Source organism: Eleutherodactylus coqui, chromosome 11 (assembly GCF_035609145.1).
Source record: "Eleutherodactylus coqui strain aEleCoq1 chromosome 11, aEleCoq1.hap1, whole genome shotgun sequence".
NCBI lineage: Eukaryota > Metazoa > Chordata > Amphibia > Anura > Eleutherodactylidae > Eleutherodactylus > Eleutherodactylus coqui.
Window position 1 is genome coordinate 92662617 of NC_089847.1, and position 25107 is coordinate 92687723.

Genomic DNA, 25107 nt, shown 5'->3' on the forward strand with positions numbered 1-25107 from the left:
TTCCTGGCACCCACCCAGGCAGTGGGTCCACAGGGAGTTAAACCTACATGTGTCCACTTGTAAAGAACCCCAGTCTGACTGGGGCATGCAGTGTGGGCCGAAGCCCACCTGCATTACGCACGACATTACTACCTCAGCTGTGTTGGGCAATGCAATGGGATATTTTTGTGTACCGCCGGTGGGTTCCAGGGAGCCACCCATGCTGTAGGTGCACACTGAGTTTTTAATACTTCTGTACACTTCTAAAGAACCCGTCTGACTGGGGCATGCAGTGTGGGCCGAAGCCCACCTGTATTACGCACGACATTACTACCTCAGCTGTGTTGGGCAATGCAATGGGATATTTCTATGTACCGCCGGTGGCTTCCTGGCACCCACCCAGGCAGTGGGTCCACAGGGAGTTAAACCTACATGTGTCCACTTGTAAAGAACCCCAGTCTGACTGGGGCATGCAGTGTGGGCCGAAGCCCACCTGCATTAACCCTTTCCAGTCCACTGTGTGACCTGTGAAGACATTAGGGTTTAAGGCTGTACAGCTCCGTTGTTGGTAGACGTCCGTCGGGGTTCTCTTACTGTATATTGCCAGCCTCTCTGCTGTCGGAGCCTATCCTACGTGTCAGCTCATGCAGTACTGGCTTTAGCCAGCATATAGCGCCGTTGTATAACAGCAGAAAAAGAGTAAGCCCCCTAGGAAAACCATATACAAATTGGATTGGAAAGGGTTAAGCACAACATTACTACCTCAGCTGTGTTGGGCAATGCAATGGGATATTTCTATGTACCGCCGGTGGCTTCCTGGCACCCACCCATGCTGTAGGTGCACACGGAGTTTTTACTACATCTGTACACTTATAAAGAACCCCAGTCAGACTGGGGCATGCAGTGTGGGCCGAAGCCCACCTGCATTAAGCACGACATTACTACCTCAGCTGTGTTGGGCAATGCAATGGGATATTTCTGTGTACCGCCAGTGGGTTCCAGGGAGCCACCCATGCTGTGGGTCGACAGGGACTTCACAATAGGGAGTTGTACCTGCCTGTGTCTATGAATTAAAAAGCCCGGTCTGACTGGGGCATGCAGACACCTTGACAGAATGAATAGTGTGTGGCACATAGGTTCCCCATTGCTATGCCCACGTGTGCAGCTCCTGATGGCGGTGGCACAGGATTCTATTTCTCATTGCTTCTGTACAGCATTGTGGGCTATCGCTCCGCCACTTTTAAAGAGGGTCGCTGCCTAGCCGTGCCAACCTCTGCAGTGTGTGCCTGCGGTCCCTCGTCATGGCAGACGCAATTCTAAATAGACATGAGCGTGGTGTGGCATGAGGGCAGCTGAAGGCTGCGCAGGGACACTTTGGTGTGCGCTGTGGGGGGGAGGGGGGGCGGTTGGGCAGCATGTAACCCAGGAGAAGTGTCAGTGGAGTGTCATGCAGGCAGTGATTGTGCTTTGTTGGAGGTAGTGTGGTGCTTAGCAAAGGTATGCCATGCTAATGAGGGCTTTTCAGAAGTAAAAGTTGTTGGGAGGGGGGGGGGCCCACTCTTGCCGGTATTGTGGCTTAATAGTGGGACCTGGGAACTTGAGATGCAGCCCAACATGTAGCCCCTCGCCTGCCCTATCCGTCACTGTGTCATTCCCATCACTTTCCTGAATTGCCCAGATTTTCACACATGAAAACCTTAGCGAGCATCGGCGAAATACAAAAATGTTCTGGTCGCCCATTGACTTCAATGGGGTTCGTTGTTCGAAACGAACCCTCGAGCATCACGGGAAGTTCGTTACGAATAACGAACACCCGAACATTTTGGTGTTCGCTCATCTCTAATTAACAATATTAATAATCAATATCAACAACATAATATCAGTGATAACATGATAACAAAGTTGAAGATGTGGAACACTTACGACAAAAAGTACTGTTTCTCCAGGCTATGCATTTTCCATTAATGATACATTCCTTTGCATAATCTGACACACTCTCACATATACTTGATTCTTGACAATCAGCTAAACACTTCTTTAGGTACATATAATATGGAACAACTTCGTGGCATTCGTCGAAAACTCTGATGAAGACAACAAAACAATCTTTGAAAGTTCCAAGTGTTGTATACATTGTAAATATATAAAATTGGATAACTTCTATACATTGAATCACAATTCTTCTAAGAAATATTGTTTCATTACTTTATATCTTAAGAAATACAATGTAATATTGATTTTCTCATCCCAGTGGAAAGCGGAGGATAAAAACAGGAGCGCTTTAAAATGGTCTTAATTTCGTTTGGTGGGAATACAGTGTGGAGCTGTCTTTCCCAGCTGGTAATGTTCATGAGGGGTATTCATTATCATGTGTGAGTGTATGGTATAGTTTGAAAATGATTCCCTTGAAAGAGAAGCCTTTCTTAAAGATCTTATGGATAAGTAAGTCATGATTTGTGTTAAGAATATTCATTTGTAGGACCGATATAAAGAACGCGTATTCAAACTCAACATCAATTAGATACTAAGAAATAAGTTATAAAATTTTCTCCAGATGGTACAAAACCCCAGAGCTCCTCCATAAGATTGACCCTAAATATCCTTCGATTTGTTGGAGATGTCTTAAAAAAGGTATACTGTCACATATATGGCTCTCATGCTCATCTATCTTGCTTGTTCTGGTGTGAAGTACAAAACATATTAAAGCATATATTTAAGCAAGAAATAATACTCACACCAAAACTTCTTCTACTCAACATAACCCCCCCATCCGACATGAGAATAAGAGCAGAGAACCAAACTCCCCATTGTCTCCTCCACACCCTTCCCCTATTGAAGCTGGTTCATTATTTGTATTTTGTTTTATTAATACTGCAAGTACTACATACTATATGTAAGAAATGGAAACCCTTTTGTGCTGTTGCACCAGTAACCCGCCTCCTCTTGTTCCTTTCTGTATCCTTCCTCAAATTTAGATAAAAGAAAAAAACAGGAGCGCTTACATGTTTCAAGCTATACAATCCTATACAATGATTTGATTTGATTGACCAGAATTAATTGACAAGTCAACGTCACTCCTTCAGAGTGGTGAGGACTGTCAACTTTACATATTGAAGCACTGGGAGCCAGACCTAAGAAGTGATCATATGGATGAAGTGAGGTGAGAATGTAAAAAAAAAATGGTGATAGGAGCAATGGGAATATGGCTGCAGAGTCATGCAGGCAGCCCCCTGACTTTACTAAGTGCTAGGTCCCTTATTAAAATTTACTTTAGATGTGCAGAAAAAAAAAGAAGTTAATTTACTCAGGTGTGAGTACATCTCTGAGACACAGGATTTAAAACAATTTGTTAGCTTCTAGAAAATGAGATGGAAATCAGATTGAATAAACTCTGTTTGTGAGAGCTGTGGCCCATGAGCAGCTAATTGGTTAGAGTCCCAAGTGCAAATTCCAGCTGATCAACTATTGATGGGCTATCCTCAGGATAAATCAACAATAAAAAATGGCATGGAAAACAACCTTTAGCTTTTCCTGTAAACAAAAAATACATAGTAACATAGAATGTTAGGCTGAATGAAGACAATGTCCATCTAGTTCAGCCTGTTTCAACCCCTTTCTTATTGGTCCAGGGGAAGGCAATTCCTTCTTGACTCCATAATGGCAGCCAGAGTAATCCCTGGATCAACATTTGAGATCATCAATCCCACTGGTCACCTGATGTCTAATTCCTGTAATATCATAGCATTCTAGAAAGACATCTAGTCCCCTCTTAAATTCCCCTAAGGATTTTGGCATCACCACATCCTTTGGCAGAGGGTTCCACATTCTCACCGCTCTTACAACAAAGAACCAGCTGTGGCAGAGAAGAACGATGTTCGCCCACTGAATTCAATGGAGCCGGCAATACAGCCGGCTCCATTGAAAGCAATGGGCTTCCGGCAAGCGCTGGATGAATTTTCGGGGAAGGGCTTAAAATATAAGCCCTTCCCTGAAAACCATCCTGAAAATGTGTAAAAAAAAAAAAGTATACTCACCTTTTTCCTGCAGCCGGAGTTCAGCCTGCTGAATGGGCTGCCTCTGATTGTTCACAGCCTTCAGCCAATCAGAGGCAGCTCTCACTCACCCATTCATGAATTCATGAATGGGTGAGTGAGTGCTGCCTCTGATTGGCTGAGCGCAGGGACCAATCAGAGGCAGCTCTCAACTGTTTTTCGCCCGCTGAATGGGCTGCCGCGGCTGAACTCGTCTGATGCGGCTGAACTCCGGCTGCAGGAAAAAGGTGAGTATACTTTTTTTTTTTAGATATTTTCAGGATGGTTTTCAGGGTAGGGCTTATATTTTAAGCCCTTCCTTGAAAATTCAACCAGCGCTTGCCGGCAGCCCATTGCTTTCAATGGACGAACATCGTTCTCCTCTGCCACAGCTGTTCCACAGCTGTGGCAGAGGATAGCGGGCAGCGCTGGGCCATTTCGCTGAAAACGCTGCTAGGTGCAGATTTTTCAGCGAATCATCGGCCCCGGTCACACGATTTGTGGATGCGCATCTGTTATGCGATCCGCAAATCACGCGAAAAACGCCTGTGTGACTGAGCCCTTAAGCTTGAACAGAATCTGGATTTTAGTTGATCAAGCCAATAAGTTCTGTGCTTAATATTTTTTTTATATTATTATCAAATTAAATACTTACGCGCTTGAAATGATGTAACACTGGGAAACATCCGCACAAGGTGTTGTTAAAGTATTTGCATGGATAGTTTTAGGAGTAGTTGTTACTGTAGTATATGTTGTTGAGGGAGTGGTAGTTGGACTAGTGGTTGTTGTAGTTGAAGTAACTGTTGATGTTTTAGGAGTAGTTGTTACTGTAGTAGATGTTGTTGAGGGAGTGGTAGTTGAAGTAGTGGTTGTTGTTGTGGTTGAAGTGGCTGTTGATGTTTTAGGAGTAGTTGTTACTGCAGTAGATGTTGTTGAGGGAGTGGTAGTTTGAGTAGTGGTTGTTGTGGTTGAAGTGGCTGTTGATGTTTTAGGAGTAGCCGTTACTGTAGTAGATGCTGTTGAGGGAGTGGTAGTTTGAGTAGTGGTTGTTGTTGTGGTTGAAGTGGCTGTTGATGTTTTAGGAGTAGTTGTTACTGTAGTAGATGTTGTTGAGGGAGTGGTAGTTTGAGTAGTGGTTGTTGTGGTTGAAGTAGCTGTTGATGTTTTAGGAGTAACCGTTACTGTGGTAGATGTTGTTGAGGGAGTGGTAGTTGAAGTCGTGGTTGAAGTGGCTGTTGATGTTTCAGGAGTAGATGTTACTATAGTAGATGTTGTAGAGGGAGTAGTAGTTGGATGAGTGGTTTTAGTTGTGCTTGAAGTGGCTGTTGATGTAGTAGTACTCAATTTAGTATATGTTGTTGAGAGAGTGGTAGTTGGAGAAGTGGTTGTTGTGGTTGAAGTGGCTGTTGATGTTTTAGGAGTGGTTGTTACTGTAGTAGATGTTGTAGAGGGAGTGGTAGTTGGAGTAGTGGTTGAAGTGACTGTTGATGTTTTAGGAGTGGTTGTTACTATAGTAGATGTTGTTGAGGGAGTGGTAGTTGAAGTAGTGGTTGTTGTTGCGGTTGAAGTGGCTGTTGATATTTTAGGAGTAGCTGTTACTGTAGTAGATGTTGTTGATGGAGTGGTAGTTGGAGTAGTGGTTGCTGTTGTGGTTGAAGTGGCTGTTGATATTTTAGGAGTAGCTGTTACTGGAGTGGTTGTTGTGGTTGAAGTGACTGTTGTTGTTTTCGGAGTAGTTGTTACTGTAGTAAATGTTGAAGGAGTGGTAGTTGGAGTAGTGGTTGAAGTGGCTGTTGATATTTTAGGAGTAGTTGTTACTGTAGTAGATGTTGTTGAGGGAGTGGTAGTTGAAGTCGTGGTTGAAGTGACTGTTGATGTTTTAGGAGTAGTTGTTACTGTAGTAGATGTTGTTGAGGGAGTGGTAGTTGGAGTAGTGGTTGCTGTTATGGTTGAAGTGACTGTTGATATTTTAGGAGTAGTTGTTACTGTAGTAGATGTTGTTGAGGGAGTGGTAGTTGAAGTAGTGGTTGAAGTGACTGTTGATGTTTTAGGAGTAGTTGTTACTGTAGTAGATGTTGTTGATGGAGTGGTAGTTGGAGTAGTGGTTGCTGTTGTGGTTAAAGTGACTGTGGATGTTTTAGGAGTAGCTGTTACTGTAGTAGATGATGTTGAGGGAGTGGTAGTTGAAGTATGGGTTGAAATGACTGTTGATGTTTTAGGAGTAGTTGTTACTGTAGTAGATGTTGTTGAGGGAGTGGTAGTTGAAGTCGTGGTTGAAGTGGCTGTTGATGTTTTAGGAGTAGTAGTTACTGTAGTAGATGTTGTTGAGGGAGTGGTAGTTGGAGTAGTGGTTGCTGCTATGGTTGAAGTAACTGTTGATATTTTAGGAGTAGTTGTTACTGTAGTAGATGTTGTTGAGGGAGTGGTAGTTGAAGTAGTGGTTGTTGTTGTGGTTGAAGTGGCTGTTGATGTTTTAGGAGTAGTTGTTACTGTAGTAGATGTTGTTGAGGGAGTGGTAGTTGAAGTAGTGCTTGTTGTTGTGGTTGAAGTGACTGTTGATGTTTTAGGAGTAGCTGTTACTGTAGTAAAGGTTGTTGAGGGACTAGTAGGATGAGAGGTTTTTGTTGTAGCAGTTGATGTTGTAGTACTAGTTACTGTAGTAGATGTTGATGAGGGAGTGGTAGTTGGAGTAGTGGTTTTTGTTGTGATTGAAGTGGCTGTTGATGTTGTAGTAGCTGATACTGTAGCAGATGTTGAGGGAGTGGTAGTTGGCGTAGTGGTTGTTGTTGTCGTTGAAGTGGCTGTTGATGTTTTAGGAGTAGTTGTTACTGTAGTAGATGTTGAGGGAGTCGTAGTTGGAGTAGTGGTAGTTATTGTTGTTGAAGTGGCTGTTGATATTTTAGGAGTAGTTGTTACTGTAGCAGATGTTGAGGGAGTGGTAGTGGGAGTAGTGGTTATTGTTGTGGTTGAAGTGACTGTTGATGTTTTAGGAGTAGTTGTTACTGTAGTAGATGTTGTTGAGGGAGTGGTAGTTGGAGTAGTGGTTGTTGTTTTGGTTGAAGTGGCTGTTGATGTTTTAGGAGTAGTTGTTACTGTAGTAGATGTTGTTGAGGGGGTGGTAGTTGGAGTAGTGGTTGTTGTTGTGGTTGAAGTGGCTGTTGATGCTTTAGGAGTTGTTGTTCCTGTAGTAGATGTTGTTGAGGGAGTGGTAGTTGGAGTAGTGGTAGTTATTGTGGTTGAAGTGGCTGTTGATATTTTAGGAGTAGTTGTTACTGTAATAGATGTTGTTGAGGGAGTGGTAGTTGAAGTAGCGGTTGTTGTGGAAGTGGCTGTTGATGTTTTAGGAGTAGTTGTTACTGTAGTAGATGTTGTTGAGGGAGTGGTCGTTTGAGTAGTGGTTGTTGTGGTTGAAGTGGTTGTTGATGTTTTAGGAGTAGTTGTTACTGTAGTAGATGTTGTTGAGGGAGTGGTAGTTGGAGTAGTGGTTGAAGTAGCTGTTGATATTTTAGGAGTAGTTGTTACTGTAGTAGATGTTGAGGCAGTGTTCGTTGGAGTAGTGGTAGTTATTGTGGTTGAAGTGGCTGTTGATATTTTAGGAGTAGTTGTTACTGTAGTAGATGTTGTTGAAGGAGTGGTAGTTGGAGTCGTGGTTATTGTGGTGCTTGAAGTAACTGTTGATGTTTTAGGAGTAGTTGTTACTGTAGTAGATGTTGTTGAGGGAGTAGAAGTTGGATGAGTGGTTTTTGTTGTGATTGAAGTGGCTGTTGATGTTGTAGTAGCTGTTACTGTAGTAGATGTTGTTGAGGAAGTGGTAGCTGGAGTAGTGGTTGTTGTTGTGGTTGAAGTGGCTGTTGATGTTTTAGGACTAGTTGTTACTGTAGTAGATGTTGAGGGAGTGGTAGTTGAAGTTGTTGTTGTGGTTAAAGTGGCTGTTGATATTTTAGGAGTAGTTGTTACTGTAGTAGATGTTGTTGAGGGAGTGGTAGTTGGAGTAGTGGTTGTTGTTGTGGTTGAAGTGGCTGTTGATGTTTTAGGGGTAGTTGTAACTGTAGTAGATGTTGTTGAGGGAGTGGTAGTTGGAGTAGCGGTTGTTGTTGTGATTGAAGTGGCTGTTGATGTTGTAGTAGCTGTTACTGTAGTAGATGTTGAGGGAGTGGCAGTTGGAGTAGTGGTTGTTGTTTTGGTTGAAGTGGCTGTTGATGTTTTAGGAGTAGTTGTTACTGTAGTAGATGTTGTTGAGGGGGTGGTAGTTGGAGTAGTGGTTGTTGTGGTTGAAGTGGCTGTTGATGTTTTAGGAGTAGCTGTTACTGTAGTAGCTGTTGTTGAGGGAGTGGTAGTTGGAGTAGTGGTTGTTGTTGTGGTTGAAGTGGCTGTTGATGTTTTAGGGGTAGTTGTTACTGTAGTAGATGTTGTTGAGGGAGTGGTAGTTGGAGTAGTGGTTGTTGCTTTGGTTGAAGTGGCTGTTGATGTTTTAGGAGTAGTTGTTACTGTAGTAGATGTTGTTGAGGGGGTGGTAGTTGGAGTAGTGGTTGTTGTGGTTGAAGTGGCTGTTGATGTTTTAGGAGTAGTTGTTACTGTAGTAGCTGTTGTTGAGGGAGTGGAAGTTGGAGTAGCAGTTGTTGTTGTGATTGAAGTGGCTGTTGATGTTGTAGTAGCTGTTACTGTAGTAGATGTTGAGGGAGTGGCAGTTGGAGTAGTGGTTGTTGTTTTGGTTGAAGTGGCTGTTGATGTTTTAGGAGTAGTTGTTACTGTAGTAGCTGTTGTTGATGGAGTGGTAGTTTGAGTAGTGGCTGTTGATGTTTTAGGAGTAGTTGTTACTGTAGTCGATGTTGTTGAGGGAGTAGAAGTTGGATGAGTGGTTTTTGTTGTGCTTGAAGTGGCTGTTGGTGTTGTAGTAGCTGTGACTGTAGTAGATGTTGTTGAGGGAGTGGTAGTTGAAGTAGTGGTTGTTGTTGTGGTTGAAGTGGCTGTTGATGTTTTAGGAGTAGTTGTTACTGTAGTAGATGTTGTTGAGGGAGTGGTAGTTTGGGTAGTGGTTGTTGTGGTTGAAGTGGCTGTTGATGTTTTAGGAGTAGTTGTTACTGTAGTAGATGTTGTTGAGGGAGTGGTAGTTGGAGTAGTGCTTGTTGTTGTGGTTGAAGTGGCTGTTGATGTTTTAGGAGTAGTTGTTACTGTAGTAGATGTTGTTGAGGGAGTGGTAGTTTGAGTAGTGGTTGTTGTGGTTGAAGTGGCTGTTGATGTTTTAGGAGTAGTTGTTACTGTAGTAGATGTTGTTGAGGGAGTGGTAGTTTGGGTAGTGGTTGTTGTGGTTGAAGTGGCTGTTGATGTTTTAGGAGTAGTTGTTACTGTAGTAGATGTTGTTGAGGGAGTGGTAGTTGGAGTAGTGCTTGTTGTTGTGGTTGAAGTGGCTGTTGATGTTTTAGGAGTAGTTGTTACTGTAGTAGATGTTGTTGAGGGAGTGGTAGTTTGAGTAGTGGTTGTTGTGGTTGAAGTGGCTGTTGATGTTTTAGGAGTAGTTGTTACTGTAGTAGATGTTGTTGAGGGAGTGGTAGTTGGAGTAGTGCTTGTTGTTGTGGTTGAAGTGGCTGTTGATGTTTTAGGAGTAGTTGTTACTGTAGTAGATGTTGTTGAGGGAATGGTAGTTGGAGTAGTGCTTGTTGTGGTGGTTGAAGTGGCTGTTGATGTTTCAGGAGTAGTTGTCACTGTAGTAGATGTTGTTGAGGGAGTGGTAGTTGAAGTAGTGGTTGTTGTGGATGTACTTCTGCACAACATCTCACAGCAATAATATCTTATCTCATAATCATAGCATGTTTGAAAATTTGTAATTTGATGCCTATTTTCACATATCAGGCCATTATTTAGAGAACATACAATGATTTGTTTTTCATATTTGTCATTTACTGGTCTGCATTCAATCTTTAGGGGGTATTCACATATTTTAAAACCAGCTTTTCTTATTGCATCAAGGTTTTCAACGTCTCCCCCATTTGGCCCCAAGGTAACCCTATTTAAATCAAAATACTGTGTCCATTCACAAATTTCTTGACAAATTGTAGTAGGTGTAGTCTGTGTTGTAGTTGTTGTGCTTGTTATAGTAGTCTGTGTTGTAGTTGGGGTACTTGTAGGTGTAGTTTGTGTTGTAGAGTGCGTGGTAGTAAGTGTTGAAATGGTGGTTGTCGATACTGTGGAATAAACAAAAAGAAAATAATTTGCATGTATTATTCAATAGTACATAGTATTTAACATGCCTGCACAAAAACATCAACTTCATTTTGTGCTAAACTCCCTTTTCTCAGGAAATTAAGACGTTTTCCCACAATCAACATTCTTCTACTGTCCTAACACTGAAGTTCAGAAATGTTAGACTATTGAGGGTGCTGACACTCCATCGCAATTATGAATGTCTGAAGTCTACCATTCCTCCTCACCCACATCTAGTGAGGCAGTTGTGTGAATCATTGGTCAAGAAGATCTAAGGTTATCAAAATAGCAAATTACAGTGCACCTTGTTTTTCCAATCACCTAAATAGCTATATTGTAAATATAAAGAGATGTAACAAAGCTTAATTTGACATTTCACAATACATTGTAAAATGAAGCTCTATTCATGTGTTTATATGAAAGTATAAGTACACCTATCAGAGTACCCCAGCAATGCTGTCTCAAAATGTAGCTTCTTACAGCATTCACATTAATATAGATAAGTGGATATTAGACATCATATATGTTCTGTGTATAAATACAGTAGCAAGAAAAGGAATTTGAAATTATCTGGATTTTGGTATTTATTACTATCCCACACACATATTAACTAGAGATGAGCGAGCGTACTCGGAAAAGCACTACTCGCTCGAGTAATTTGCTTTATCCGAGTATCGCTGTGCTCGTCCCTGAAGATTTGGGTGCCGGCACGGAGCGGGGAGCTGCAGGGGAGAGCGGGGAGGAACGGAGGGGAGATCTTTCTCTCCCTCTCTCCCGCCCGCTCTCCCCTGCTCCCCACTGCAACTCACCTGTCAGCCGCAGCGGCACCCGAATCTTCAGGGACGAGCACAGCGATACTTCGATAAAGCAAATTACTCGAGCGAGTAGTGCTTTTCCGAGTACGCTCGCTCATCTCTAATATTAACTAAACGAACATACAAAAGCTTATACCATTCATGTCTTTTATTGAGCACAATGAGTAAACCTCCAAAGTTCAGGGAGAAAAAGAAATGAAACCCTTGAATTTAATGACCAGTAGATCACCATTTAGTAGCAATCACCTCCACCAAATGCATATGAAAAAAAGATTTGCCTAAGGCCTCATGCAGATTCTAGCAGCGGGATGCGAGCCATGCCCCTGCAGTGACTTGGCGCTCACCTCCTCCCAGCGTCTTGCTCTGCTCTGCCCTGACCAGAGCTGGCGCATTACCAGTGACGCTTCTGTGAGGCTTGCACAGAAATATGACATGCCGCAATTTGTTTACCGCGCGAGTTTTCACGCGGTCAAATCATGGCTTTCTGCATAGGATTGCATTATGGCAGCGGGCACAGGTGGAAATCCCACCACAGAATTTCCGCCCGTGTGCATTTGGCCTGATGCTGTGGCAAGTTGGGGTCACTTGCCTGCGGATCGCTGAACTCTCAGACTGGAAAATGGCGAGCCACATGTGTAGAAATGCTTCATTAGACGTGGATTCTCTTTAATACTGGAGCCTGACAGCATTTATTTCACAACAAACAGCATATACAAACGCAGTCCATGTGCAATCCACCCACTGAGTCACCACCACTACCCCGCCCGGGGTGTCTAGAGGGTGTCTTCCTCTATCAGATGTGTGATGGTCCCAAACTGGTCTGCATGGATCAGGCTCCCAGTTCCTGACGCAGCGTCTCCACAGCTTCCACTGGTTCACACTGGACCTCAGGCTTCCAGCCCTTCCAGCTCACCTAAGCTGTAACTTTCTTCCTGAGTGTGCCAGGAACAGACTTTTATTGCTTCCTACCACACCCAGCAGGTGTTAACCTGTGTTTTAGTGCTAGACGTTCTGTCTACAGGCCCTTCTATGTACTGCACTGCCACAACGTGTAGGAGAAATTTTGGACAATTCCTCCCTACAAATGTGTTTAAACTCATCAATATTTCTGAGGTGCCTTGCATTTACTGCTCACTTTAGGACGTGCTACAGCATCTCAATAGTTTAAAGTTTAGGACAATGCCTAGGCCCCTCCAAAACACGTCTTCTTTTTCAACCTTTATTTTGTTGATATTCTTGTTTGGTTTGGCTAATTGTCTTATTGCATTACCCGATATCTCCTCAGCTCGAGGTCATGGATGGCTGTCCTCACTTTCTCCTGTTTTGATACAACTTAGAATTCATTGTGCCCATTGTGTTTTTGAAGTGATCTTAACAGGATGCCAACTCCTGGGGTGAGTAGCAACTGTCATGAATTTTCTCCATTGTTAGGTAATTTATTTAAATGTAGATTGATGAACACCCAGACCTTTAGCAGTGCTTTTTCAGCCTTTTCCAGCTTCATGCATCTCTAGAAATGCATATTCTGAGGTCTTCTAAATGTAGCTTGCTTTGTGGCATGGTTCACACTAACCAATCTTTCTTGAGAAGAGTAGATTTGTCAGTAAACAGAGGAATGAGGAAAACTACATGTTTGTCTTTTTTTGGAGGGAGGTCTGTTTATATGGCGTGCGTGATGTGGTAAAAGTGACATGCTATCTTTACTCTGTAGGTCAAAAGGATTATTGCAATATCAAAATTATAATTTTTCTCATGTTGTACTACTTTTAAAACAATGCTTTCTCTCCCCATTTTCTGACTGCCATAACGTTTTCTATTTCCAAGTTGTAAGTTGTTGTTTCTATTGGAACCATTTTTATATATGTCTGACTTTTTGAAGCTTTGTATTCAATTTTTTTCTTGTAGATAGAAAACCCCCAAAAGTTCAATTCTGGAATTGCATTTTTTTTTTCTGACAGCGATCACCTTACTGGATAAATAATGTGATATTTTAATACATTTTTACAAAGGTGGCAATGCCAGGTTTTTTTATTAATTTTTTTAATTTTCAAGGTGATTACTGGGAGAAGTGGAGTTTTAAATGTTTAATAATCTTAAAATTTAATAATCTATATATATTAAAAAAACCTTATTACACTTATTTTTACTTTTGTTTTCAGTCTCCAGTTTGATTGCATATGTGATATACTGCAGTACTTCAGTATTGCAGTATGTAGAACTTTTACAGGCATTAAAAGACATGGGTTAGTCAGAAGAAATCCACAACAGTAAGTTATGGTGCTCATAAGAGGTGATGATTTCTACTTTCCAGGCTCTCTGTTGCCTCATTGTCAGCCTGGGACGTCAGCACATGGTCAGTCAACAAGACTCTTTTCATTCAGTCCACGTGTGCACACAGTGGAGTGTGCATGCCGGTACTGAATGAAAAGAGTCATACTGATGACGCACTGACTTCCCAGTGCATGAACAGGGAGCCCCATAAGTATATAAATTACACCCCCAGACTCAGTGGGATCTATGCTATAAGTACCATAACTTAGTTTATGATTAGAGATGAGCGAGTATACTCGCTAAGGCACATTACTCGAGCGAGTAGTGCCTTAGCCGAGTATCTGCCTGCTCGGGGGCCGGCGGGGGGCAGGGAGCGGCGAGGGAGAGCGGGGAGGAACGGAGGGGAGATCTCTCTCTCCCCCCCGCTCCCCGCCGCAACTCACCTGTCACCGGCGCAGGCCCCCGAATCTTTAGAGATGAGCAGGGAGATACTCGGCTAAGACACTACTCGCTCGAGTAATGTGCCTTAGCGAGTATACTCGCTCATCTCTATTTATGATGCTTTTAGGAGTTGACAGGTTCTCTTTTAATGCCATTGTCAATTCTGACAATGACAGCTAAGTGCCTGGGGTTTAAGTTACTTCTGAATTTGGTAATTGTGTCAGCCATCACTGAGTGAGTTCAGCTCCTGAATCCGCTCCAAACACTGCAACTCGATATTTGCCGTACATGTACGGAGCATGTCAGGAAGGGATTAATAGAAACAGTTTTTGCCTATTTGCTCTTAGAGAAGTCTTAACACAGAGATTCACTTACTTTTTCTCCCTACACTGGATGTCTACTCAATGTGCTCAATAAAAGATATGAACAGTACAACTGATTTTAAATCCCCACCTGCTGAAAGAGGTTCAGAGCAGTGCAGGGAGAAGACAGGCTGGACGCGCCTGAGCCCCGGCAGCTGAGGAAAGGTGAGTATAATTTTTTAAAATTTTTAATACATTCTAGGGATGATTTTCAGGGAAGGGCTTAAATTTAAAGCCCTTCCCCGAAAATCCCTGCAGGGCTTGCTAGCAGCCCATTGCTTTCAATGGGACTGCAGAAGTAACGGTCCCATTGAAAGCAATGAGAGAACATCACGATCCTCTGCCACAGCTGTTACAGCTGTGGCAGGGGATTCTTTAGTCCCCGCGGTAAGTCCTCTTGGCACTGATCACTGTGAAAGTGCTGTCACAGTGTTCAGTGAAAGGGAACTTCCTGCTGAGGAATATTGACACGCACCATGGACCTATGGTGCATGCATGTCCAGTGTTTTGCAGGTATGTGTGTTTGCACGCCTGTAAAACACGGACATATGAACACACCATAGGGAACCGATGGCTCTAATAGGAGCGTGTTTTTGGGTGCACAACTGTACGCACATAAACACGCTTGTGTGAATCCAGCCTTAGGCAGCATCTCAAATCTAATGCACACAGCTTTCTCCACCAAAAGGAACTACTGATTGGAAATAACACCCTGACATTCTCTGCACTGGATCCTCATTGGACTAGCTACCCCTCCTCTCCTTTTTTTTGCCACCACTACTTTGATGATCATTATTTTCAGAAATACTACAGTTATAGCATTATTATCTCTGGAAGCACTAAAGTTAAAGTGTAAGGGGGGTGAGCAGTACCCCGCACCCTTTTACACATAACTGTAGCTTACAGATGCTCTGATATGCTACCTAGGAGCTCTCTGTAATTCCCTATCCCCTCTAGTGCAATATGTGGCCAGGAGAGGTGATGGGAAGAGTGGAGGACTGGCCGAGCATCAGGGTAGTGTTGCATTGCCAGGGTCATTGTGACGCTGAAGTGAGGCCCTGTTTCCCTGCCAAACCAGCAGCAGGGACAGGGAGATGGTGCAGAGCCATGCCGGGAGGGAGAGGAAGAGCAGTGAGAGGCATAGGGAAATTCCTGGTGAAGGTACTGCTTCCCTGCCGGAACCCTACTGGATATGGAAGCCTAGCAGACTGATCTTTCTATACTAGTTATGAACACTGATCCTTCATAAAACCATATGGCCTTAAAGGGATTCTGTCATATATTTTTAACCCTATTAGTTTAAAGGGTGAAAGTAGGTAACCAGTGAAGTCTGGGGATGTAAGTTTTGTACTTACCTTTCCTGTCATTCCCCCCATGTCAGCGCTGGAAGCTACCGCTCAATAGGGGTGCTGCTAAGTAGTCCACCTTTTTTAATTTTATAATGGGCGCAATGTGTGAGCGGTGGCTTCCAGCGCTGCCCGAAGGGGGAAGTTAAGTATAAAACTTGCATCCCCATACTCCAAGGGTTACCTACTTTAAGCCATGAGCTTAGCTATAGAGCTTAAAGCAGGTGATAGCTTCTCTTTGACGACAACCAAAGTGCTTTTATTAACAACAGAATCAGAGGATCCCATTTACAGTGCTATCAAATTGCCCCACTAACAGTACTAGCAGAGAGCCTTCATAAATAGCACCAGCAAGCTACCTTTTTATATCATTATCGAAAGAAGAAAAATGGCTCACCTGTGGTTCTTGCAGTAGTTGGGCAAGGGTATTCTTCTCTGTAGATGGTTCCATTTTCTTTGCATATACCAATGGCACAGCCTTCTATAGGATTGGTTATATTATATACAGTTTCATTGTATTTATACGTGTGTCCATCGTAGATACATATACATGCTACAATAAAACACAAGGTTTTCAGAAAAGAAATTTACAAAACAAAATGTAATATAACATTGGAGTTATCCACAAACCAACACGTGTGTGTCCATATGCATATATGACATACACAGAAGATTTAACCCTTTATTTAACTGAACATCATAGCCCATGAAGGGGTTGGGGTGGGCCAACGAAGTCAAGCCTACTCCATGCTTGGTGTTTATTAGCTGTTTCATAACAGCTGACAGCTGAACGCAATGGAGGTGGGTAGGGTGATAAGGTAGAAGAACACCCGGATTTTGACATGGATTTTAAAGCAGATCCACAGCAGCCTCCACACCTTCCATTGAAAAGGTGAAATCTGCTGCGGATCCACGTCAAAATTCACAGCATATGGTGCAAATTTCAATACGGATTTTTGCTAGGATCTGTGCCAAAAACCTCAATTTGTGAACACACCCTAAAATTTGTATCACCGTATTCATACTGATTCACAGAATAAACTAAACATGTCTTTCTTATTGCAATATGCATGCCGTAAAGCACAAAACCCAAGAACCGATGATACAATTTAGTTTTTTTATATTTCAACCCACTTAAAAATGATTAAAAGTCAACTTGTCCTGCAAAAAACAAACCCTCAGAGGGTTACATCGAATTAAAAATAAAAGGTAAGGCCTCTAGCGTTTTTTCATCTGTAGAATGTTCTATTACAAGATGGACTTACAGGGAGTGCATGAAAAACCCCATGGTATGCACTCATCTGGATTTACGTATGAGGGTCGGCCATTCTAGTCAATGGGGATAGAAAAGAATGGACAGCATGTGCTTTCATAAGAGATGCAGAAAAAATAAATTAGGCTTGTATCTGCTTTTTTGTCAATGAATAGCATGTGAAAGTAAAGAAAGGATACATGGAGCACGTATAGAGGCTATGCGGAACTGCACACTAATAGAAAAACATCCATTTTTTGCAGACGTAACACTGATGATTTTTAAACGCAAGTGTGCACCTAGCCTTATGGATATTTAAAGATGGGAATGTAAAACTTAAAAAGGTTAGGTCTTTAAGAGGTTGAAGATAAAAAGGGAAGCATTTCACAAAGGAAAACATTTTTGTGACCCATGCCTGTACCTCTGATTATTTAGAAAAAGGATTATAGTGCAGAAATGTGTAAAATAATCATTTTTCTAAATGCATTGCATATCAATTTCTGCTTCTAATTAGTAGAATGGACCGGCCACGATCTTTGTTGCAGGAAGCTCGCATCTGTGCATTAAAGGGAACTGAACTAAGTTATAGAGCTGTTATGGAAGGTGTCAGGGAGCCGGGTGATGTATTTTTTATACTCACGTGCTCTCTGGTTTCTGTAGTACCCGCCAATGCAAATCCAACTCTTTTCACAGTACCAGCCATACATTTTCCCATAAACGGTTTGATACTTTATTTTGCTTTAATGTTACTCAATTTATAGACAGCTAGATATATTTTTTTGAAATAAGCGTGAAGTATACTTTTATTGTACATCACGAGACAATACAAATGTAACAAGTACCACCATGAACACAATGGTACTCTACTGTGATAAAGAAGCGTGCCTGTGTTGGTTGCATAGCGCAACATCCATTCAAAGTGAATGTCAATGGTCGTGCTACACAACTAGCATAGTGATCAAAATGTGCATTTATTATTTGCATTGCATGCTGGCAATCATGGCATTGATTGTTACATCTATACAAAAATATTCAAAAACTCTATTCACCCAAAATTGATATTTTACAAACTTACCGTCAACATCAAAAACGCAACTTATGCCATCCATGGTACAATTACTGTGGAGAGAGAAATGTTAATATTCTTTCATTGGAAAGTTGAAGTTTAAAAGGCAGTTTAAAGTGGCACTAACTTTTTCAGACAATTTAGGCTCATCTAACAGCCTGCATGTATCTCATCAATGTTGTAGTATACTGTCATTCAAATATTTGTTGTTTTACCACTATAAATCAAGGTTGAAGGGAATGCCACTAGGGGCCCCTCTTTCAGCGCTCTCTTAGAGCGTGTATGTGCACATTATGTTGGGTTTATGAAGGATACAAATGTCCTGGGGCAGCAGAGATGCAGGCATTTAGATACTGATTGGGCTAGAGACAGAGCAATACAGCATAGGAAGTCAGGGAAAGGGAATACAGGACAGTGAACTACTGTCAGAATGGTAGGCTTGTGACATAATCCCTGTCTATAAGGAGATTGTAAATGAAAAGGCAGCAGAAGAATGCAGAAGACCACATGAAAATCAAAACTTCAAGAAGGTTTACCAGCATCATAAGTTATCCCCTATCCATAGTGATTCTCCATTCACTTTCAATGTGAAGGCAGAGATAGCAAAACGGCATGTGCCTGGCTTTTTTGGCAATGAATGGAGAGTCGATGGTGCATGCTCGGCGAGTACTCCATACATTCTAACATCACTGCAGGGGGAGAAGAGAGCCTGCAGGGACAGGCAGGAGGAGATACTAGACCTCCATTCTTCTTGAGACCCCCACTGATCAGCAAATTATCCATTTTCCTGTGGATAAGGGATAACTTGTGATCCTGATTCAACCCCTTTAAAACATGAAATGATGCAAGTACCAGCAAAAAAGTGGGTAACGAGAATCTGTTATATTTTAGAAAATATATTGAAAACTCAGATATGTTTTAATTCCTAGCAATTTAAATGGGTTGTCTAAAGTTAGAAAAACTTAGCTGCTTTCCAAAAATAGCGACACACCTGTCAATTGGGGTTGGGCTTAGTATTGGAGTTAAGATCTATTAAAATTAATGAGACTGAGCTGCAATACCACAGGTAACCTGTCAACCTGTTGATAACAGCTGATTGCATAGTCTCAGCTATAATCAGCATGGCAGAACAAAGAGAATTTATTTAGAAAACAGTGAGTGGTCCTCTGATTAAATTCAACTCCCAGTGGCTCACAGCCTACTAATTGGTACTAATAGGCATTAGTACCAGTTAGTAGATTATGCAAAATGATCGCTTAAAAGCCATCTTTTGTGCAATCATCCTTGTGTCTAAATGCGCCGTAAGTTAGAACTTACTTTTTAAAGAGAACATATTGCAACACTGTATTCAAAAATTGTCAGTGGGGCACATTGTGATATGAGATCTAAAGTGACAGTGAAACAAGAGTAGCAAAAAATGCTAACTTGTTTAGTTTGTAGTTGCAAGTCTCATGGGACTTTGCTATCTAATGTGACTGTGACTTGTCTGTGATATAGCTGTTTATTGGATGGCCAAATTGCAGCTCTAAAACAGTTTGTGCGATAGCAAGTCGTATTCCCTTTTTAGTCGCTCAATGTCATGACTTGATGTCATGCAACCAAACTAGCCATGTAGCTCTAGTCTTAAAAGGAATCTGTCACCACCTATTTGCAGAAACTAAGTCATGGTACTTATATGGCAAGTCCCAAGTTTTTATATTTACCCATCTCTCCGATACCATAGCTGTCACATATGGAAGTCAACAGACAGACAGTACAGCAGATTCATCCCTGCAGAATGCGCTTTCACAGCCTGCAGTCCACTGCACTGAATGCACACCTACTTTCATGGTTGACAGCGTGGAAAGGGAGAGCCGGGTAAGTATAAAAACTACATCCCCAGACTATTTGGGACCTGCATATGAGCACCATGACTAAGTTTATGGTGCTCATAGGTCGTGACAGATTCTCTTTAACCTTAGAATTCAGACTTTTTTTCCAAAATGTTTTAAAGTTTTATTTAATTTTTTACATCTCCCCCGTCCTCTTCACAGCAATCCAGTTCTACCCTCAAAAGGAAAAACTGTCCCTCTACAGTGGCTACCATGTAAGCTAAGTCTGACCGATTGATAAGCCTTGAAACATGATTTGGGTGTTAGCTGTTTAAAGCATACAATATCTAGCAGCATACATATTTTTTAATTCCTTTTTGCTACATGTTCTGTAAGTAGCAGACTTTAAATGCTAAAAAGAGAAACAAATACCAAATTTGGCAGTTCTCCTGGCTTGGAACGATTGCTCCCACTGGGTAGTGTTTCCTGTCTTCATCATAACAGCCACATATTTCAACACATGTCATTTCATCTTCATCAAAGTAAGGGCGTTCGGGAGGACACTTGGGGTAACAGCCTGTTAAAAGGAAATTTCTTTAAAGAATATTTTTTACAATCTACCTGTGAAGGCGTACTAATATTACATCATATAAAATAAATTCATCGACAGAACCAAAGTATTTACCTTCCAGCCCTCCGATCACATAGCTACAGTTTCCACTTTTATTCCTACAGGTTTTCAAGCAGGGAGCACCACAAGGTCTATAGTGCCACTCACAACCATTATCTCCATTATAGTAGTCACAGAAGAGAGCTGGAGGTAGAAAACAAAAAGACAAAAAACTTTAAAAAATGTGTAGACTAATGTACAGATAGACAGACTTTACCGCTGAACCGCGGGCTTCTCGCTGGATTCTCGCTCAGCGCTTCACCTTCTAAGGCTAGTGAGAACTTATACGGAACGAGAAGCCAGCGATCCGGCGATAGTTTTTAAGCTGGCTGAAAGTTTATGATAACGACTTGCGAATGAATTGTGAGCAATTTTTTTATATTTACACTGTACAATTTTTGTGTAAATGACCCATAACTGTTCACTGATTCTGGAAACCTACTAAAATACATCTTGGTAGGCAACTAAGATTGACAGCTCACTGACAGGTCAGATTACATGCTTATTCTATAAGTTTATGGGCAGAAAAGGGGAGAGGGAGGAGAAGTCAAATGAAAGAGAGGCAAGAACACACACAGAGACATGCTACTCCAGCTAATTGTGTTTCACTGTCTCACAGCTACTAGAATTACATCTACACTGCTCAGTACTTCTATATAATGTCTCTCATAATGCTGCTCTGTGTGCAGTGTATGAGAGGCATCATAGCAACTAGTCTCTTCATAGTAGCTCCGGAAAAAATGATAATTAGAGGTACATCCTGAAGAGGGGGGAAATGTTAAAAAAATGCAGGATACAAGCCATATAATGCCCAGAAATAGTGTTATTGCTCAGGTACACACACATTATTCTGAAAAATTATAGGAAACAACATGTATGCACTCAGGAATGTGCCTCTCGGACATACAGTAGCGGGAGTATCACAACCATGGACAAGATCTCTATCTGAGGACATTACAAGTTTTAGTCTTTGCCTAGGAACTGTTCCAACTGATTGCAACTATATCTGTGTTACTCCTCTGCGCATATTGAAAAGTTGCCTAATGAAAAAATGCAAGCAGTATTGAACTTGCTATTTGTCATCATCTTTTCAGATAGCCATGAATTTTATCCTTTCTATCAAAATTGTAATTACTTACGACAGATGCTTGGAGTTCTCCAGGAGATACATATTCCGAATTCTCCACAAGCCTGTGCATAGGCTGCCACTGCTGTACAGAGACACTCACAGTCTCCACCAGTGTTACAAGCACATGAATCAGTGACACATGCATCGTAGTAGTCAAATGGATCCACCTAAAGTTGCAAAAACCTTTATGAACTGATTGGACATTACTCTCTTGTTTCATATTAAATCAGGAAATATTATTAGTATTGCAGATTATCATTTAGATTAGTATACATACATATGGGTGACAAGCAGAGAAGACATCACTGCTTATGATACTGCACTGTTTCTGCGCCCATGGTAATCTATATGGGTTAAATGAACAAGGATCCCTGTGGATTTTGGCATCTGGACAGGTTGAGGTTGACTTCCAACTGTTTCCAAATTCTTCTACGTTTTCAACAATGGCATTGTTACGAGTTGTAAAGTCATTGTTCGCATTACCATCATAGTTTCCACACAGGCCACAAAGTTTCCCCTAGGAATATGCAAAACAAATGTGATCAGACTCTGTTTCCAGTCCATATGTTGCATGTATATATACAGTATACGTCATCTGCCTGTAAGAGAATGACATAAGAATGCACAACCCTAATGTATGACTTCAAGATGAATTGTATTTGGGTCATGCACAGTTCTTACAGGCCCATATTGGAGAACCATTGGCACTTTATGCCATGCTGTAAAGTATCTGGAATTCATTATATTCTGCCTTAAAAGCAATTCTTCTTGGAGGAAATACCCACACATGGAATATGTTGGAGAATGCCACCATTGTTTTTATTGAAGGATTCATACAGAACTTCTGTGCCCTCATATAAACCTGAACACACAAGAAGGTGCATTATGGGCCACTGGTAGTATTTGAGCATTGTATTATGGATCCGCACAATATCAGTGTCAGGATTCATTGTTTTTCATGAACTAACCACTAGGGGCCACTGTTTCAAGTATTGCATTACACTTTAACTCATTGCCATTGGAGTACTGCTGTTTGTCCCTTGACTTCTCATTAAACAAGATGACTGATATTGCCTTTTTCAGACGCCATCTTGTTTCCTCTTTGTGCCTGCTTAAGTTTCCACAAGAACCCTAAAACTGTTCTCCCTAGCTTCTTTCTAGTGCCTAAGGAAACATTCTTTTCCAGATTGTCCCTCATTGATTATCTGCCACACTGTGTTCCTTGCAAGCTGTTCTTTAGAAGGGTCTCATTTGTATTCTAAACTGTGCTCAGCTCACCTTCCCCAGGTAACTAAATGTTAACTGTGACTCACCAGTATCCAGTTATCATAACAATTGGTCTACAATACAGTTTTTGCAGTGTACCAACCACAATCAGTGGAACCAGGGTGGCGTGACTTTGTCAGCCTGGTCCACTTGATGGTACCTTTGGCGCTGTTGAATGCCTCTCTCCTGTTCCTTCAAAAGGTTCCCTCTATTCTTGCTCTCTCACCCCCCCCCCCCCCCCCCCCCGAGGAAGCCCTGTCCCCTCTCTCTTTGCAATGGGGATTCCCTTGTTCTACCTTGCAGGAAATTCGTTTTCCCTCGGCTGCTGGAGAATCCCTTATTCTCCCCTGCAGGGGAATGCCAGTATTGCGTTGAGATGAGTCCCCAGCAATGAAGGGGGTTCCCCAGGGACTCCCTTCATCTTGCTCTTTCTCTCCCCACTACAGGGGAATTCCTCCAGCTCAGCTGCTGGGGAAATCCTCCATCCCTGTTGGGAAGAAGGAAGTCCCGTGGGGGTTTCCTTCATCTCTCTCTCTCACTCCCCTTTCAAAACAGCTTCTCTTATATTCAGTGACACGCAGCTCTCAATCGTGTGAATAGACCATTTTACCACTAATTAAGCTCAGGACTTGATAGCGGGAAATCTTCCATTCACACGATTTTCTCGCCAGTAGCCGCAATTTTTTTGCGTGCCTAACACCTGATGGATTTTCACGCCCATGAGAAAGAGCCCTTAATAAGTGATAAACAACTAAGGTTAGTATTATAATTGTTGCTGCATAGACTAAATATGTGGACTATCCCATGAAATACATTTTGGGGAATACAGTCAGTGTCCACCTGCCTCATTTACTTCTTAAATGCTTCCTCATAATGATCTACAGAGAGCTCAGAGCTCCTATGGTTAGCTCCTTCAAGACCAGAGATTTTTAATTTTTGAAATTTTATATGCGTTTTTTCATTGCCGCCTTCCAAGAGACATAATTTTTTTATTTTTCCATCCAATAGCTGTCATTTAGGCTGTGTGAGGACTTGTTGTTTCTGTGAGTGCGCTGTTTTTTATTGGTACTATTTTGGGGTACATACATCTTTTTGATCACATTTTATTCCGTTTTTCGAGTTTTGCTAAATGGAACCATACCGTAACAGCTTATGTAAGGTACAATTTATAGAAGAGACATGAGGTACCAACTGCTGCATGCTAGAGCACTCATGCTGGGAGAGCTCCCATTGCTTAATGCTGCTACAATGCAGTGCTCGGTCGCCTTCTCACATGGCAGAATCGCTGAGGTCATGCAGCAACGGAATACTGGCAGTGATTCTGCAGGAATTCCATGATGGCCAAATGTGCATTTAAATGTTGTGGATTTGGTTGTGCTTTCACTTGCGGAACAGCTGGAGAATTCAACCCTTGCATTTCCGGAGCATAAATACACATGCCACGTAATCAGAATCAGTGTTTTGCAAAGTGGTGTCATAAACCACCTTCCGACCACATAGTGTAAAATTGTAGGCGGGACTGCAGATATAAATATAGACCAGGGTGAGGTGGGGGAGAGGTGCATCTATCACTAGTTGTTATTTTACTACATGAGGAAGGGGTTGTCCCAAGGTTTTACAACTTAAGGCCCATTTACACGCAAAGATAATCTTTCAAAGATTGAACGATTGGCACTTTTAGCAATCGTGTTGCATAAAGTGTTAATGGACACTAATGTCTATTAACACTTTATCAGCTTCAATTGTGTGCAAAAGGGCCTCCAGGAGGAGTTTGCAGAGCACAGCATGTGGTATGAGTACTGCACACAGCTCTATTGTTCTCGCACAGGCTGTTGGCAGAATACAATGTAATCTCCGACTCCCGTACAGAACACGGTGTGTGGTTCCTGTTATTTCTTTCCAACTGAACGATAGATTTTAAGCTCACCTTAAAGTCATGGTTTAGCCAAAGAGTGAACGATAGCAGCGTTTGCATACAACAATTATCGCTCATATGCCATCGTTTAAACACATTTTGAGCAATAATCTTTGCATGTAAGTGGGCCTTTAGACAACCCCCTTGGCAGGGCTTCATAGGCAAAATTAAAAATCTTTATGTACTGCAGTACTGAAGTATTGCAGTATATAGTACATGTATTCAAATTATCATAACTTTAAGCCCCCTGTGGGGTCTAAATAAAACTGTACAAAAAGATTGAATGATTTTTTTTTAAACAACAGAAAAAAAATGTATAATAATAAAAGAAAACAAAAATTTCCCCATAAATAATCCGAGCAATTAAAAAATCCACATATTTGGTATCACCATGTACCTAAAAGTCTGAACTGTTTAAATATCGCAATATTTATCCAGCATTGTGAGGGTGTGAAAAAAAAAAGGAGTGCCAGAATTATTATTTTTTTGTTATCTTGGCTTCTAGAAAAAATGGAATAAAAAGTGATCAAAAATAATAATAAAATAAAAACT

At 41.7% G+C, this 25107-nt stretch overlaps 2 protein-coding genes across 2 annotated transcripts in view; both read right to left on the reverse strand.

The window, feature by feature from the left end:
* Positions 1-3660: 3660 nt before the first annotated feature.
* LOC136581746 (mucin-2-like) lies at positions 3661-9782 on the reverse strand. Its single transcript, XM_066582369.1, has 3 exons — positions 6784-9782; positions 4666-6657; positions 3661-3832 (listed from the first exon to the last, which is right to left on the reverse strand). The coding sequence occupies exons 1-3, from the start codon at positions 9780-9782 to the stop codon at positions 3661-3663; spliced, it is 5163 nt and encodes a 1720-aa protein (XP_066438466.1).
* Positions 9783-10041: 259 nt separating this feature from the next.
* The window catches only part of LOC136581747 (mucin-5B-like), an 89087-nt gene continuing 74021 nt past the window's right edge, over positions 10042-25107 (reverse strand). The window contains exons 21-25 of the mRNA XM_066582370.1: positions 21652-21891; positions 21385-21541; positions 20261-20389; positions 20008-20152; positions 10042-10192 (exon numbers count right to left, since the gene is read on the reverse strand). Of these exons, the coding sequence (XP_066438467.1) occupies positions 10042-10192; positions 20008-20152; positions 20261-20389; positions 21385-21541; positions 21652-21891 (822 nt within the window). The remainder of the gene's footprint in view (positions 10193-20007; positions 20153-20260; positions 20390-21384; positions 21542-21651; positions 21892-25107) is intronic.